The sequence below is a fragment of the Dermacentor variabilis genome, chromosome 1, assembly GCF_050947875.1.
Source record: "Dermacentor variabilis isolate Ectoservices chromosome 1, ASM5094787v1, whole genome shotgun sequence".
Lineage (NCBI taxonomy): Eukaryota > Metazoa > Arthropoda > Arachnida > Ixodida > Ixodidae > Dermacentor > Dermacentor variabilis.
Genome location: NC_134568.1, coordinates 248,537,347 through 248,554,910, shown reverse-complemented (window position 1 = coordinate 248,554,910; position 17,564 = coordinate 248,537,347). Strand labels below are relative to the sequence as shown.

General features: G+C 49.1%; 1 protein-coding gene across 1 annotated transcript in view; it reads left to right on the top strand.

Moving 5' to 3' along the window:
- The window catches only part of mirr (iroquois-class homeodomain protein mirror), a 120,588-nt gene that overhangs the window by 59,186 nt on the left and 43,838 nt on the right, over nucleotides 1-17,564 (top strand). The window contains exons 2-3 of the mRNA XM_075672861.1: nucleotides 6,260-6,359; nucleotides 15,798-16,070. Coding sequence (XP_075528976.1) covers nucleotides 15,804-16,070 — 267 coding nt within the window. The 5' untranslated portion in view covers nucleotides 6,260-6,359; nucleotides 15,798-15,803. The remainder of the gene's footprint in view (nucleotides 1-6,259; nucleotides 6,360-15,797; nucleotides 16,071-17,564) is intronic.

The following is a 17,564-nucleotide window of genomic DNA, read 5'->3' as shown; positions in this document are numbered from 1 at the left end:
TACTATTCGATTCGTTATTCGAAAGTTTTGAATATTCGCACTCGTCTATAGCATCATTACGAAGCACACGGCGCTGTCCTTGTCCGCTACATAGTACAATATTGCCTGCTGTCTCCTACAGGATAACCCCCCCCCCCCTCCATCTACACACGCCAATATATCAATCTCTGCACGGAGCGCGACACCTTGGTTAAATTACTAGGGAAAAATGTCGCGCGATAGTGTAGTGGTTAGCGCGTTCCGCTCGGAAATGCGGATTAGCGCAGGGTCATGAGATGGAACGGCGGTGGTGGCCAATGTTTTGTTTTCAGCACTCAAGTTCTTATTTTCTGCGCCGCGTGCGCCGTTGTTGACGTTCTAATGTAACCGTCGAATATCATGTTCAGTGCTATTAGAAGGTATCTGTGCTTAAGAGATACCTATGAAGTGACTTTATGCATGCAAGTAGTTTGTCGGGACATATATTGTTAGATTACGCAAAGCAGAGACGCCTGACTGGCATTGCTTTGGGCTTTAAAGTGACGTGCTATATAAGCCGGCTTGTTGGCGCTTGGATTTTCTGCAGCGCGAAGAACGCAGTGGCGGTGCTAGGCGAAGTTTTCTTCGCCTTGCGGCGAAGCTGACAGTGGGGATAATGGGGTGGCCTGGGGACGACGCGATAAATGACGACGACATGATAACAACTGCGGCCGCTGTCAGAGTCTCGGACAGACGGACGCAGCAAACCAAGTTCCGAGCTTTCGACGGCTGTCGTAGTAAAGGTTGCATGTTTATAAACGAACGGTCGTAACGATGCATAGAGGTTACGAAAAGGGCCGATGAACGTATTAAACATCGTCTGCTTCGGCGTTGCTCGCCACATTGGAGAATAACGAACGAGCCATTTTTGAAAGCTTAAACGTCTTGCTATTTTTCTTGCAACATTTGTACTTGTGTATATAAAAAAATTACGCCAATGCAGTTTGTGATAAACATAATTTGCCTCTTCTGAAACGACATCCTCGCTGCATTTTCGCGAGCTCATCCTTGTTTACAAGCAGCTTGTTTAGGCTGCAGCATCTTTATGTAAAGGTGGAAACTTGTGCATATAGGAAGGACAAGGAAGCAACATCAGTGGTTTTATGAAACTGAGTGGACAAATACTTCTCTTTGCCTTTTAGCCCAGGAGCAAAACGAAAAAAGAAAAGCGAAAAGGATGGAGGAAAGAAAAATATTGTGCCAGAAGGCTTTCGTGTTGCGAGCCTGCAGTCGGTGCAATCGTGTCACTGTGGGCAGTCACAACTCGATTCTCGTCATTAGAACTTGCGGGATTCTTCTACCGCATTGCCAGTATACCGCGAGTATATTTACAAATTCAGACCTGCATTCACCGCTCAGCTCTAAGCGACTGACCACGAAAGTTTCTCTCGGGATCCACACTCCGCATTCTGTTCGATCTGTTCACTTGGCAGGCACGCAAGTCTTTCTTGTGTGTAGTACACAGGCCTCGACAGGCGCCGCGTGAGCAGGGATCGTGTGGCCGACGCCGACCACAACTCAGCTTTTCTCTCGTCCGGCCTTGGGAAAAGAAAAGACGGCACCGACGAGCTGCGGGTTTGTGATCGCGTGCGCCGACCACTCCAAACACCCCCAGTGTTGGAGTCAGACGCCGCCGGAAAAGTCATTCGCATTCATTGCTTCCTTGGCCAAGAAAAACTGGCTCGCTCGCGAGGAGAAGGCCGCGCCAGAACAAGTGGAACGACAACTTCCGCTTGCTAATGGTCCCCGAGCGACGACAGCGCCACCGCAGAGTGGCTTCCGCTTCGTGCCTGAGCGCGATTAATCTCGCCACCAAGATGATGCCTCGCCTTCGTCACCACTAACGACGTTATTATCTTGTGTGAGGCAGGAAGCCTCCCGCTCGCACGAGCTGGCTTTTTGCATTGTGTGGACACTGGGCACGTATATATGAGCCCGCACATGCCTGTTACGCGAGCGCCGACTGTCCTGTGTGTCGCTTTGTTTTGCCGTGTCGCATCGCCACTCGATTCTGCTCGGCCACATTAAGTGTGAAAGGCCGAGCCCCAGTCGGCCGGCACAGCACGATGCGTGCAGGGTGCTTGTAGGCGAGGTGCGTGACTCGGCGGCTCAGAACAACACCACAGGACTCCTCCTTCCTCTCTCAAATCCTAACGTGACTCGACAAGCTACTGCTACATTATCGCGCACTCTCGGCGAAGACGCAAAGTAACAGCGTCGGTGTCGCTGAAGTCTGCAGCAGCACCAGCAGTAGTTTGGTACGTGCGGCGGAGTTAGGGGGCAGAAAACGAAAACAACGGTTTGGTCGGTTACCGCGCAAGCATTAACTAGCACGCGTAACATATGTACAAGGCGTATCTACGTGCCGTCACGTAGTCAGGAGGAGCGAACAAGTCCGGCGAGTTCTTGTACAAGGTTGATTTGTTGACGCGATAAGACCCGAAAATGTGTGCTGTGTTTCAAGCAGTCGGCTGGTGGGGGGAGTATATACAAGGGATCAGATATTGGAAGAAAAGAGTAAACGGTGAACAGGTACCTTTAAGAAAAACACGCGTATTTCGCCGAACTAGCATGCAGTCAGTCTTCGCAAAAGGCCAGCGTGGCTCCTACATTGCGCAGTCTGAGCAACCGCGAGACCTGCCTCATTGACTTGCGCGATATAGTACCTTCCAGCACTCCTACTTAAGCAATTTTTTTTTCAGGAATTTCGTTTAGAAAAAAGTACGGTGGTTCTCATTTCATTATTATATTTTTTTCCTGGGAGGACACGAAACGTACGACTCCCTGCGATACTGTACTAAAAAGACACATATTTAATACACCTGCTAGTAACAGCCGAGGGACCGACGAGAATAAAACATCAGTTGCTAACGTTTCCTATTTGTCTGGCAATCTGGTCTCTTCGTACGCTGAAACTCTGCAGCCTCCCGCTGCCCATCGGGTTTCAAGGATAACGTCCAAATACGCGCAACAACAAACAAACAAACAAACAAACAAATGAGCAGAAAGCTCAAGGAAATTCGCGTTTCACGTATAAGGTGTGCCTAACGGACAGCAATGAAATCGCTGGAGAAAAAAAAAAAAAGAAAACTAAACTGAAGGGAGCACGTTCAGTGAAACACCCGCCGGACGTGGCTCAAGCCGATAGGCGCGCCTTTACTTCGCCAAAAGCCGTCGCGGAGCCGAAATCCCAGACACTCTATTTCTTTTACGGCCAGCGTTCGCAAATGGTTCAGCGCTCTCGGCCGAAACAGGAGTGGTGAGACGAGCAAGCTCCCTCAGCACATTCTGCCGATAGCCGACGCTGTAGCGCAAAATAAGTGCAGCGTGGTTTTCTGCGCGGCAAGAACATTAAGAAACAACCAAAACAAATTCATTACAATCTAACGAACACGACTCCAAACAGCGGCACCATGGTCCGGCCTATTTCCGCAAATAGCCCGGCGTTAGAGACACACGCAGGCGGTGGTTCCGACAAGCGGAAGAGCGGCCGATTGAGCTCCTCGAGGAGCCCGAGCTCTGGGCTCAAGCAGATGAAAGAGCAGCGGCTCGCCGGTCAGCCAAGGAAAGAAGGCAGTGAGCCTTTTTGGACGTCGAGCAGCCGTCGACTCCCTCCACTACTCTGTTCGGCCGTTGCACGGCTTTCATCAAGAAGCACCTTCTCTGGACGCGTTGCAGTCCGCTTGGCCGGGACGGCGGACAGTAAAAACCACGGCGACTTTCGCGCCGGCCGCACATAGATTCCACTTACTGGGGAGAAAGACCACGTGCGCTGCTGCGAGGAAGTGTAAACCGCTCAGTCGTTAATGTCATATCCGCGGCCGGCAGCGGCTTCCTCGCGGCGGGTCGGGCTCGATTCGGCTCTTGTTTATAGAGATGGGCTCTCGGCAGGCGATTAAGGTGAGCGCGGGACGTAATGTGTCGCGCGCGCAGCTGGCCGAAGCCTGCTTGCGTTGCCCTGCGTACGCGGTCTCGAGGTGCGATGCAGGGCCACTGTTCTCCTTTTTCCTCTCCCCGTTCTTCTACGATGCATGACTGATGCACGTTTCGCTCTCACTTTGTCGCTGTAAGGGATATTTCTCAAACGAGAGCATACTATTAAGCGCACTTATCGATCTGTGCTACACTCTTTTTACTGCCTATGGCATACCTTATAGCGTCCCTGGATAACAGATTCCCTGCTTCTTCTTTTTTCTTTCTTTTTATGTTGGTGGTCTCTTCACCGATTTTGGAAATAATGATTTAGTAGCATGACAACGACGTTTAATGCATGTCATGTGTTGGTCGTGGTCGCTTGAAGTGCGCTTAAAGTAAAATAAAAATAAAACATAGGATTGCACTTTTGAAGTCTTCCAATCATGAGTATACTTAGACTCGCAATAACACTGCATTAATTTGTCCATAAACTTTAGGCAAGGTGCGACTGAGAAAGGGAAGCTGAATTCATTGGCAATGCGTCACATCGGTTTCGACAAAGGCCCTTTTGCGCTTCCTATATATGAGATGCAGAACCTATCGTAGGCTCGGTGTGTGTGTGCGCGTGCGTGTGTGTGTGTGTGTGCGTGTGTGTGTGTGTGTGTGTGTGTGTGTGTGTGTGTGTGTGTGTGTGTGTGTGCGTGTGTGCGTGTGTGCGTGTGTGTGTGTGTGTGCGTGTGTGTGTGTGTGTGTGTGTGTGTGTGTGTGTGTGTGTGTGTGTGTGTGTGTGTGTGTGTGTGTGTGTGCGTGTGTGTGTGTGTGCGCGCGCGCGTAAGCTTTCACTATATCTGGGGTAGCATTCTGAAGTTTACGGTAAACTGGGCGAATATAGTATTTATTGTGTATTGGCGCCACACAGACACACACAAACGACACGGAAAGGTGGGCACGGCGAACATAAGCGCAATTCCAGGTAGTCTACTCGGCTAACACCTCCCGTTTCTCATTAACGCCAGCATCTTCCACGTAGGCCTTCTCGCTTTGTTCGTGCCATATATATGGTAATAAATAAAGATGTGAATGGCGTATGAACTCTGCTTTACGAGCGCATACATGCATGCTAATGTGAATATATGTGTTGTTTAATTAGTTGGGGTAGAGCGCAAGGTGTGGAAGTAGTACGTGCGAGCAGCATTTCTTCGTCGTTATGTAATGTGCTCGACGCAAATGTTTTACTTAAAGAGCGGCTACCAGGTTCTGGATTTGCATCTCACTACACAGAACACCGAGTATGCACACGAGTGGAAAAGGTTGCGATCACTCGTCGGACCTCTTTGAGAACGTTTGCGCACTGATTTGCCTCTTGCTAGGAGCCTATATATAGCGCGTCGACTGTGTCGTACGCTTGAAGTGCATATGATAAGTCGGCAGATACAGGCAATAACGTATAAAATATGGTCCACAATTAGGGGGGAAACGCACTAAGTACCCTGTCTTCGATAATCCTTGAAATGGTGCACGCAGCTCTGTATAATATATTTTTATAGATGTATACCAAATGCGTCGTATCAGTCACTCTTGTTCCCGTTAACCCTGAAGAAATGTTCCTGCAATACGGGTATTACTAGAAGTGTCACCTTTAATATCACGCATCGTACTGCTTGTGCTTTCTTAACCACTTAAATCATTGAGAAATCCCACCCGCCGGGATGGCTTAGCGGCTATGGTATTGCGCTACTAAGCACGAGGTCACATCCCGGACGCTGCGGACGCGTTTCGATGGAGGCGAAATGCAAATTAGCCCGTGTCCAGTGCATTGGGGCACGTTAAAAAGCCCCTGGTGGTAAAAATTAATCCGGAGTCCCTCACTATGGCGTACCTCATAATCAAATCGTGATTTTTGCACATAAAACACGAAAATTCATTCATTAATTAAGAAATCCCAATTTAAGCACTGCTTCACAGAAGAAGAAAATTATTTGGCATTAGTACCTGTTGAAACAAAAAATTACGATAAATAACAGACGGCTTCATTAGGCTGAACGAAATATTTTAGTTTATCCACCGCTTGAAGTTTCGACCTTGATAAGCTTGATGAACGATGCCTCTCTTTCTCTGTTTATTTTTTATTTTTTTTATTTCTGGTACCTAGAACAGTCGATAGAACAGCACCCTTCATACATTTTTCTACAACGTATTCTTTTTCTCGGACAAGGTAGTTCTAATGTGCGTCCTCAGAGGAACAGATAACGGTGTATTCATGAAGCATTATATTGGTACGAAGAACGACTATGTGCATGGTCTAAAATGGGCTGTTTCCTTTCAGGAATCCTTGAGATGTCACGTCCGAAGATCTAGCGCTTGGGTTGACCAAAAAAGGCTCCACCACGGCAGATAGCGGGGAAGAAAGAAATCTGTGCATCAAGGTAACTGCCGCTTGACTTTCAACAGTTCGTTTATATTAACGCCTTTGTCAACACTGTTTTACTGTGCTTGTGCGTGACTGTGCTTGAGGACCGCTTGGGGGTGGCGTTCTTCCTTGGTTGGTGCTGCGGGCGCCGCATGATAATTTGTCGCTTGCCGGATTCGACCCGTGACTGACCAGTTGCCTCGACCAGCAGCTGTGAATGGCCGGCGCTTTTTGGAAAGTGAAGGTTGCGATTGCCTAAGCCCGTTATCTGATGCGTCATGCCCGCTTCCCGACTCGCAGGCTTGCCTACCGTGAGACTAAGAGCATAGGTCGACGTCAGGGAGACACTGACACGATGCGGCACTCTATATAAATGAATGGCGCTCTTGAACAAAGTGGCTGAACCGCAGCCCGTGCTGATACACAATGACATCAACAGCCAATGCATCTTTGAATGAAGCTATATATGCGGCCGTAACCGGTAGTTGTCGTGGGCGTAACATAAAATACCAGTAACAGGGAGAATTGGCGCTTCCTGACCTTACGTGCCTTTCACACGGCGCACTATAAAATATATATGTGCCGGCAAAGGGCGTTCGAGGGTCTCGCGCGGAAGCCGCCTGCACTTGCTCGCGGCTAACGAGCAGCATTTCCCGCCGGCCAGTGGAAAGCGTTCGCGGCCAAGCAGCCGCTCGCAATCAGTGGCAGCCGCGTCCGACCCCGTCGCGCTGACCGTGCGGCGGCGGTAGTCTGTGCAGCCGTAACCCGAATTGCCGCAATGGCTTGACCCCTTTAGTATTCCGCGGAGAGTGCGCCGGGGACGCGCCGTGTAGCGGAAGGGGGATACGTGAGCCTCACGCGGCAGGGACGGCCCCGAATTGGGGTAATTTCATTTCCTGCCCGGCTGACACCCCGGCTGCCAATAACAAAGACGTTACCCTCCCCAGGGTGCAATGAGGCGACTCATGCTCACCACTGCCTAATGAAATATCCCCTAAGAAAGGGTCATCGGCGCACTCTGCCGGGACGCCGCCTTCGGCCTCAAGTAGGAAACGTGTCCCGTTCCCGACAAAGACCAGCGTCCGTTTCCGAAGCGGCACTCGATCGTCACCACGCGAGTGACAGCGTCGAGTTTCTGCAGGAAGGGGCGCTCCACCAGCTTAGCGTTCCACGTCCCTTTAGCAAAGTCGATATACGTTCAATGAGTGCTCATGTACACGCAGGCCCCAACATGTTGTTGTTTGTGTTGCATCGTGTGCACTCGGCTGCTGCATCAGCGAGGACCGCAGAAACATGGGCCCATTACTACAAGCCTTAATGGCAGAGGGACAACTTTATTTTACTGCTCAATTGCAAGCCGCCTCATCCTTTGTTACAGAAAACAACGCCAGAGCTACTTTCGACTTCCATCACTTATACCTCCATATTAGTTAAAAGTCACTCCATTATGATGCCAATGTGCAGCTCACTGAGGTGACTGGCATCACGGGAGCCAATCCTCCTTTTAGGGCAATTATAAACTAATTTGCTGTGGAGCTGTATAGTCGTATGCTGTGTAGCTTATTTTCTTCGTTTTGCCTTAAAATATTGCGGCTTTAGCATGCGAAAATTTGTCGGACAAACAAACCTTGTGTGTATCTTAAGTGAATGGCTGTTGTGTAGTCAATTCTGAAACACGTCGCAAGATTGATAATGAGGTACCACATATAAAGGCTGCATATTGAAAGTGGGTCGTGGCTCCTCGGCCACTATACTTTGCCGCTTAGCACGCCGCGAACACTCAAGTTCTGCGCCTTTGGGATCTGGATAATACTGGTTAATGCTTTAGAAGTCGGCTTGTATAGCAGCTGCTTCAACAACGTAGATAGCTCTGGATAGTGGTGAGGCCTTCACAAGAACGCAGAGCACCTGCTCCTTAATGATACCGGCCTTGTGCGGCTTTCTCTACTTCTCGTACCACTGCATATCGCGGATCCTGTTGACTTCAATTTTGAATTAGGCATTCCACGAACACCTTGACTGATGAATTTATGTATTACGCACGGTATTGAAAATTCCAAATATTAGTCGCCAGACTCTCCACGCATATGTGCAAGATCTAGGCCGTTCAAGTTTTCAGGCTGTTTTCCATACCTCCTTTATACGTATAAGTGCAAACTCAATAACTAAAATAACAAAAGATCAATAAATAAGTATTTAAAGATATTAATTGCTCTCAGAGATACTTCAGTCATATAATTTGGATCCACATACGGGGGCATGGTAGCAGTGACATCTGAGCACGTCGACTACGGATACGAAGATTACAAAACCAGTGCTCTACTGAGGTATACGTTCCAGATATTGGGATGCATTCACAAAATTACAAGCAATAGCGCAATGATTCCCTTTCTGGCCTGCCGTGTTCATGAGCGCAAAACGTGTACTGGCCTTTCAGTGCGGAATAGTTAACGGGCAAGCTCAGAGAAGTAATCGACACCTGTCACATACATAATAACTAGGAATATTGACACATTGTTGGCTGTGCAGTGTGAGCGAGGACGCCGTTTTACCTATGAGAAGTGACTCACAGCTCACTCGATAACTGTCATGCTTGTACAGATTATTGCTTACAGCCATAGCACAAAACGGATAAAAAAAAAAAAACGACACTAGCGCGACTTCTCTGTCTGTTTTCTATGTGCGGTCATGTGTTTTGCGCTGTGGTGAAAAACAAATCTGTAAATTGGTTCAGCTTATGCATTTTATTAGTATATACTTGCACAGCACGCACTGGCTATATATATTTATAAAGGGCAAACGAGACATCCGCCCAATCGTAGCAGTTGCTACAAAGGCGGGTTCCTCAAAAGAAAAGCCTCGCAGTTGAAAAAAAATTCGTCCTGGTCCATGACTCGAACCCGGGACCACCGTCTTTCCGGGGAAGCCGCTCTACCATCTGAGCTAAGGCGGCTAGCAGATGGCAGGACCAAGTCGAACTTCTATACACGCTCGTCCTGACATATACGCTCGCCCTGACATCAACAGATTATACGACTACACGGCTTCCTACAGTGCATGTGTGACAGCCTAATGATCGTAATGGCATCATTGTAGTAAAATCTGTGACGCAGTGTTCGTGTGAAAGAATCCATAGATGCGTTGCACGCGCAGGATCGTATGTAACACGCACAAGGTGCTGTCTATAGCGTCGGACTGTGCGTTGCCCTGGCAATTCACTGTTTCCTTCTTTTTCTCGTTTTCCGCCATGCGTTAGCTGTTGAACGATGGTTTAGTTCCTTTCGAGCAAGACTGAAAGAAGCAAGTCTGGGTTAGAGAAGCTTCAGACCAATTGCAGCTAGCTTTGCGGCTTTTCGCTAAAGCAAGCACCCATTAATCCTTGCAGTCCGTTCTGCGCTGATGGCTTCCTACTGGGAGAGATAATTAAAGGCGTCGACGTGCGGACACTTGCATTGCAGGTTTCTTTTTCCTGTAATTTGACTGGTTTATGTAGTCGACACATGTGAGCCCGTAGAAAGGGGCCGCAGCGAAAACGCCGAAGACGTCGTAATTCGCTCATTACGTGCGTTTTCTCGCGAAAGCATGCGTACCGTACGAGTAAACTACTGCGTTGACAGATCATTTTGTGAAATCTGAAGCACTCACCAGACTTCTGATCAGTCTTGCTCGCAATAAAATATTCTCTCCGAGTAATCCGCTGCGCCCCGCATCCGGAGCGCACTGTATAAGCTTGGTGTGCATGCCTGCATGCGCGATGGCGGAGATACGACCAGGCTGCCAGTGAGCTCGGATCCCATAGCGATGATGAAAACCGCGTGGCTTCAAGGGCACACCGCGTTCATCGTCCTCCGTCTCTGTAGCAACCTTCGTGTCCTCGCTCTCTTCGTGTACACTTGACGATCGACCTCAAGCAGTGGCTCAAGTTTTGCAACAGTGCGACACGGACGTTCGAGAGAAATTAAAGAGCAGACGGCGAGTGTGTCCGTATGCAGATAGTGTAATGGTAACATGCGTTTTGCGTTTCGCGCCGGGATATCCTTGCGCTTCTTGCCGGTCCTGATAAAAATCAAAGAAGGATAAAAAGCTCCAGTGAACTGCGGCGCTCTTTGCGTCTTGCTCTCTTTCTCGCTCTGTGCGTGCGCGTCTGTGCGTGTGCGCGTGTCTTTAATTGCACGGCTTTTCTAAAGATATCTAGGCCATCGGCTACTCCTGGTATAGTCTGCCTAACAAACGTGCAAACAATAAAGATAAAATTTCAAGAATACATGGGAAAAGCGCCACACGTAAAATATCGCTGGAAAACATTGGAAAAGTATCGAAGTTTGCAGATGTTCGTATCTTTTGGCCTAGAACATTTAGCGTACGCTTAGTTAGCACGTAGTAAATTTAGCGATGATGTGGCCGGTAGATTTGTCGAAAATGCTTCGCATGATCCTTTCTATATTTTGCCGCATTTAATGCTATCGCTTTAGTTAGGCTGTCTGCCGCGATGTTCTGGTCTCTTCTCTCGCACTCTTAGTTAGAAGATCTGTTCTCGTTCGCAGTTTCCTTTCTCCTTTTTGTTCCTTATCGTAGTTCCAGGGGATCATTCCACAACAGGCAGACGAGACGTTGTCTGAGGGCTTGTTTTTCACCAGTGCAAGCTTTCTCGCACGAGACTGGTTAGTGTCGCTGCGCTGTCAAGTGCAAGCAGCCACGACAAAAATTATATGTATACCACGCACAGGTGGTGGCTATATCTCTCGTCTCTCCGTTTTGCGTTTCCAACATCATGCCTAATTTAGTGTGCATACAAGGAACCCGGATGCCGCAACATAGTCAGTAAGGTTACGTGTAGGGTTCACTTATATAGCTACAAATATTTTAATCACAACTGGTGCGCTGTAATTCATAACATGTAAAGGTACCACTTTGGCGATAATGTAAACAGGTAGGGCCTGTGAGACAGCTATATCTATGCCGTGAAGCTTTAATGACAAACTAGAATCTTATCCGGTTAACCTTCTTGCCTTTCCCATCCCGTTTATCTCTCTCTTTTAGTTACACAAAACTGCAACGAACATGTACCCGACTGGTTTCATTCGACGTAGAAATAGCATTATGTTCCACACAGAAGGCCCCTCACGCGGTTGGGGCATCACAAACAAGAGCCGTGCGTATAGATCACGTGATGACGGTGTGTTCACAAAATATTACAGCTTTCACATGTTCAACATTTTCTTGCTTCTATTTCACTTACAACATTTTCTTTGCTTCTATTTCCGTTATTAATGAATGGCTTTAAAAAATACATGCAGTATAACGCACCCTGGGACGGGGCTTTACAACTCACAGCGCATAACCAAAATTTCTATATATGGGGTCCGGTCAGCGTCCCTCTATAGCCGCGGATCACGTTGCTTACCGCTCCCACCATTGTCCATCCTCTGCACATACTTATATACGTGTGCATGTTCTGAACTTGTAATTATCGCAACTCGGCACTGTTCTCGACTGAACCTGACTTTGACGTAATATCTGCGCGACAACACCAAATAAGAAGCGCCCGCGCGCTTATTTCCTGTGCGTCCACGCCACCCGCGCGCGACGCCTTGTGGCGTCCGTAAATGGCGCATGACAGCCGCTGAGTCCACACAGCCAAGAGCTGCGCGTCCTGCACAGAAGCTATACTTTGTTTGCAACTCTTCTCGGTCCGTCAGCCAGGCCTGCGTACGCGTGACCATTACCCGGAATATTCCTCTTACGCGTCACCGGCGCGCTTAAGAGCAGAGGGCAGAGCGCAGCAGGCGGCCAAGGCACCGCGAGACGTCTCACCCGCTTGTGCCACTTGAGCGGAAGAGCATTCAGCTTCCTCATTAAGAAAAACTGCGCACGCTAAAGAGATGTTCTTACGGGCTTGAAAACATCAGGCTGGCTTGCTTGTTATTTGTTTGTGTACAATTACGGTGATATAAACACGAATAATGCCAGTGTCTCCGCCGAGGCGCTTCAGCGTCGCCAGGTATCTGCGACGTCATCCCAAAGCTGCCATTGTTCCTCGGCTCGAGATAGCCGCTCATAAAGCCGAGAACTGAGCAGCAGATAAAAAGCGAGAGAAGACGGGGAAGAAAGGAAGAAAGAAACGAACTGGCGAAAATGCGACGCAGCGGGAGCAACAAAGCGAGCGAAGACGAGCCGCGCGGCCACACAATAAGAGCAGCGCAATTACTGCGCCAAATTCGAACAATCACGGCTGCAAACAATCACGGCCAAATTGGAAGTGAGCGTGGCGCGCACAGTGTAAACGCGTTGAGCGTATGTCAGGCAGGCCTCGCGCGGCTTTTGTTTCGCCGCTCCTGTTGTGTGTCTTCATTCCACTTAATTCGGTAATTATCACTGCGGGTATGTCGGCAAACACTGCGCACACATACAGGACTAGTCGCGCTGTGCCGTCAGCGAGACGACTCGACTGCGGGATAAGCGGGTTTGCGGACGGAACACGCTGTGACCGCCGGGTTAGTCGCCGCTGTCTTGAAATCGATGCCCTTCGTGCGTTAACTGCCCCTCGGTTCAGCATGATACAACTTTCGTCACGTTAAGGGAATTAAGCTCGCTGCGTTGCGCCTTCGTTATTGTTCACACACTTGGACGGGGATGAGGGTGGGAATGGAGAGATGTGTCCGGCGTTTTCATTGTGTCTCATGTAAACGAGACGTAGTCTTGTCCTCCGAAAACGCACAGCAACGACGTTCAGCCGCTGCCCGTGTTCCCTACCGTACATGGTTGCCAAGGTTCAGGTAATTTTTCTCTGCCTCGCTTCAAGAGACCGATTAGTTGCAAACAGAAGGAGTAGCTGCCTTGGGCCCGTCACAATGAATGATCGTTACATAGCTACACACATTCGGGCCACACTCACGCAAAGGGCGCAGCGTGTGCCGACAGCGTGATTGATCCCCGCACATACCGAACGTGGCGCACAAAAGAACGCCTGTTGCATCTTGGAGCACACGCAAGAGCAAACGTATCGTCTCGTAATCGGGGCAAGCCAGCTGAAAGCCGTGTGCATATATGCACAGATGCGAGAATCTGGGCCCACGACGAGAACATCGCGTGTTCTCGAACAGAATGAAGTTTGTGTGCCATTTGCTCTAGTGCTTTCTTCCTCCTTACGTTTTCGCTCTAACAGAAGAAAAGCTACCACTCGTGCACAAACTCGGCCGAGTCGGTATTGTTTCTGCTGCACATTTGGCAGTTTCATGAATTGTCTTCCGCATAAAGGTAACGATGCAACTAACGCACGCACAATCCTCGAATGTTTTTGTCGAGCGAGGCTGACCGCAAGCAGTAACTTCCGACATTACGACGGGGTCACTCGTCGGTCCGAGCTGCAGTTCTTTCAATGACTCCTAGCCGGCGCTCCAGGCCCACCACAGGCGCACAAACCAACATCACGTGGGCGCAGTCCAGTCACAGGCTCGTATACGCTAGGGAGTCGTTTGTGAAGAGAGCTTAGGACGCTAACAGCAGGGAAGAATAATAATAAAAAAAAAGATAAGGGCAGAAGTGAGCGCAGGAAGCCGAGGAAGGATGGAAGGCAACAACAACGACAAAAAGAAAAAACATAATAAAGACGAAAAGAGAAAAAGAAAGAAAGACAGTACGACCACTGAGAAAGGCGAAGGGCAATGCGGGATCACTGGGAGGTGACGCCCCGCTCGTAGGTCTCTCTCTTGAATGGGGAAGTGGTGGTGGTCTTCCTTGCCGGAGAACGGAAAAAATAAATCAGAAGGTCGCGTAGGCGCCAACAGAGGTCACAGGAGGGAAACGGTCTTTTCACGCGCGAGAAAGGAAAGCCCACAGAGCGCCTGTCATCTCCCGTCTGGTTCAAACCGTCGTATAGCCTCTGGCTGGGCAATGCGCCTGGAGTTACGGGCGATAGATGGCGCTCACTTTGACACAGTCGCGTTTATATTATTATTTACGAGTTGAAATGTATCTTGTAGGTGCATATCAGTCTTGTGATCTTGAATACAGTAGGGAACATTAGTGGGGTAAATTCTTTCGTGTGTGCACGTGTATGTGGACCGCGTGCGTGTGTACACGTTGTGCGTGTCTGATTTACTGATTACCTTATTGATTGATTTATCGATTGCGCAGTTCCTAGTTGATGGCGATTGCTTTGTTGTTCAGCTGCAGCATTCATAGTTTCACTTCATTTCACTTCAACGAAGCCTATAGCGCGGAATTACGAGCAGTATTCGAAGCTCGTCGACGTCGTCCGTGTGCCAAAGTCTCAAAGCCTCAGCTATGCACGTGCCAATTGCGTGTGAGCTAAAATGATGTTCGAAAGTCTACGCTGTGATCGATTTGATCTTTGTTGCAAGTTTTATTTCATAACTTTGTCTTTGTACTGAGCAAAACAGAGTGCAAGGTACGATGCAAAATTATATTATGCAGCAAAAAAATCTATCACGCTGAAAGCTGGTCATGGCGCCATTATCATCTTTAATCCTACGTTATGGGTGTTACAATTTCCTAACAATATTTAACTTCAAGAATTCAGCGAAACGCCCGCTTTCGTGGCGACAATTACATTAACTTATTTATATCGGCCTGACTTAGGTGCTATTCTCAGCTGGTCGGAAGGCCTCTCTGCGCACGTACAGACGAGTGCCGTGTTTAAAAACGGCGTGTCGGCACTGAATGAGTGTGTACGCCGAGTTCTCAATGCTCCCACTCCACTGGGATGGTCACTGTAAACACAACGGAGCGGCAAGTACCGTTACATTTTCAGTTGTGCACAAAACATTGAGCACACTTGTTTCTACAAGTGGTGACAGATGTGTGCTTTTTTTCCCTGCGTTTTAATTTCATTGCCATGGTAGTTCATTTTGCATCCATAACTTGGAGCCAGGGTTTCGTCAGCGGAAGACATTGCTGCATACAGAATTCATAGAACTGTGAAACTCTTGACATTCTCTAAAATATGTTCCGAACGATTAATGACAAAATCGTTATTAGGGCACACGACTTATATGGGCGCACAGCATGTCTTGACTGCCTTCGGACAGCGCTGGGCCGCAGTACAGCCAGGCCGGTGCCGTACGCGACCGCAAGTGTGTGTGGTCTGGCCTTTTCGTAACAGCAGCGAAAGGTAGAGCATGTTTGTCGGCGAGCCAGCAGATAGTGCCTGCCACTGGGCCGTTCTGTCACGGTCGGCGACGCAGAGACAGAGCGATAATAGAGAAGGAAGCTCCGGGCCTGAAAGCGACGGCCCTCCCAATCTCGGCCGGCGGCTGCCCTCCGCGGGAAGTCGTCAACAGCGGCAGAAGCGGGAGAGTCGCTCGCGAAAAAGCCACCCACACATGGCGCGCGCGCACGGGGCAGCAAGGGGGCGCCCCCACAAGTCCCCCCGCTGACCCCCCGCGGGAGAGGAGGCCACACCGTGAGCGGCGGCGCTTGCTTCCCTCGGCAGGTCCCGATGCCAGGCCAGACGACTCAGAGTCTTCATGGCAGCGCTCCAGCCGCCGGGACGCCGTGTTGCGAGTCCGGGCGCCCCGTCTTGACCGACCCGATCACCGGCCAGACGGTGTGCTCCTGCCAGTACGACGCGCAGCTGCTCAACTACCAGAGGCTCGCCGCCTCTGGGCTGCCCATCAACATGTACGGGACGGCGGCGGCGTACGCCGGAGAGCAAGGCTTCCTGCCCCTCGGCGCCGCCGAGCAGTCCGCCTTCTACTCGCCTTCGGTGAGTGCGATTCCACTTGGCGCGCTGCCCACGTGGGCGCGCGCATCGCCGCGCGGAGCACGTGCGCGCCGCCGCGCAATTTGCTCTCGTTCCGAACCGCTATTATTCACCGCTGGTGCCTTTTTTGTTTGCCGCCTTTGCGTGCGTGCGTGTGGTCCGTTGAACCTCGTGTCTGCTTCGAGCCCTGTAATAGCCAGCGCTCGAGGTTGCGGGTTCGGTCCCGGCAACGGAGGGGGCATTTTCAATGATGGTGAAATACAAGAACGCTCGTGTACTTAGATTGGCGCGCGTTAAGAAAAAAAAAAAAAAAAGAAACAGGGGTGGTCAAACTTAATCCGGAGTCCCTCCCTACGGCGTGCCTCATAATCAGGTCGTGCTTTTGTTGCGTAAAACCCCTGAATTTAATTACTTTTTGTTTTCGACATTTGGGTGCCTTGTACATTTTTTTTTCTACGGGAAGGAAAATGAAGCGGCGCCAGTTTAACCGTTGCCTCTACACGCAAGCCTAGCGAAACAACTGCGGCAATAAATGTCACGTTTAGCAAATGTGACTGAACACCAGTGTGGCAGACTTAATTCGTATTTTCTCTCGCCCATTACGGTGAGGAAAGCACGGAGCGATGCAAGAGAAGCGCGAACGTTGTTGGAGAATAATCAAGCACACAAGGATGATGAAACGACTTACTTCGGAGTGGCTGTTGTAGAAGGGTGTCTTATGTGGGCTCATATTATTTTATTTCGATTGTTTACTCAATATAAAAATTCAGTTCAGTCAGTTGCGATAACTCTTCTAAACCATAAGACAGATTGCTCAAAAAGAAATTAACGCCGGAGTAAGCATACTAGTAGATATCGCTTTGCAATGTGACGCTTGGAGTCGGCTTATGATGTGTTTCATGTCTAACCAACAATAAAGTTTACGTGCACAGCTCATTCAAGTTTTGACCCTCATGTATGACTAGAGTCGCCGCTGGCAGGCATGCTAAGCGTGCAACAAACTGAGGCTTTGCAGTCGAATCGATGGAGCCAATTCTGTATTCCGAGCCAATGTACCACAAATATTCGATGTTCCGGTGTATTTACTAGCGGAATATTTACTTTACAGGTGTTTTCCTAATGGCTCAAACCCATCGTTGTGGCTTATACCTCTGTTAGACGGAAAATTTTTACATCATTTATTGGTAATGACATTCGATAAATCAAAAGTTGTCCAATTCCCCTGTGGTGGCACCCAGCAAAAAGTATCTTTGTCTGCATAAAGTGACAGACAATGACGAAGCGTCAAAAAATAAAAGGCGCGAAAATTACGACAGTGCATATGAAAAACGTTCTTAACTAAGCGGTAAACCTAATTTTTCGACTTTATTCTGGCCGCCTGGGCCCATATTCACAAAGCAGTTCGTACGTTAGAATGGTTTGTAAAAACAGACGCAGGCGAATTTGTGCTGATGAACATATTAACGAAGGCGGCCAGCCAAACACAAACAAGTCTTA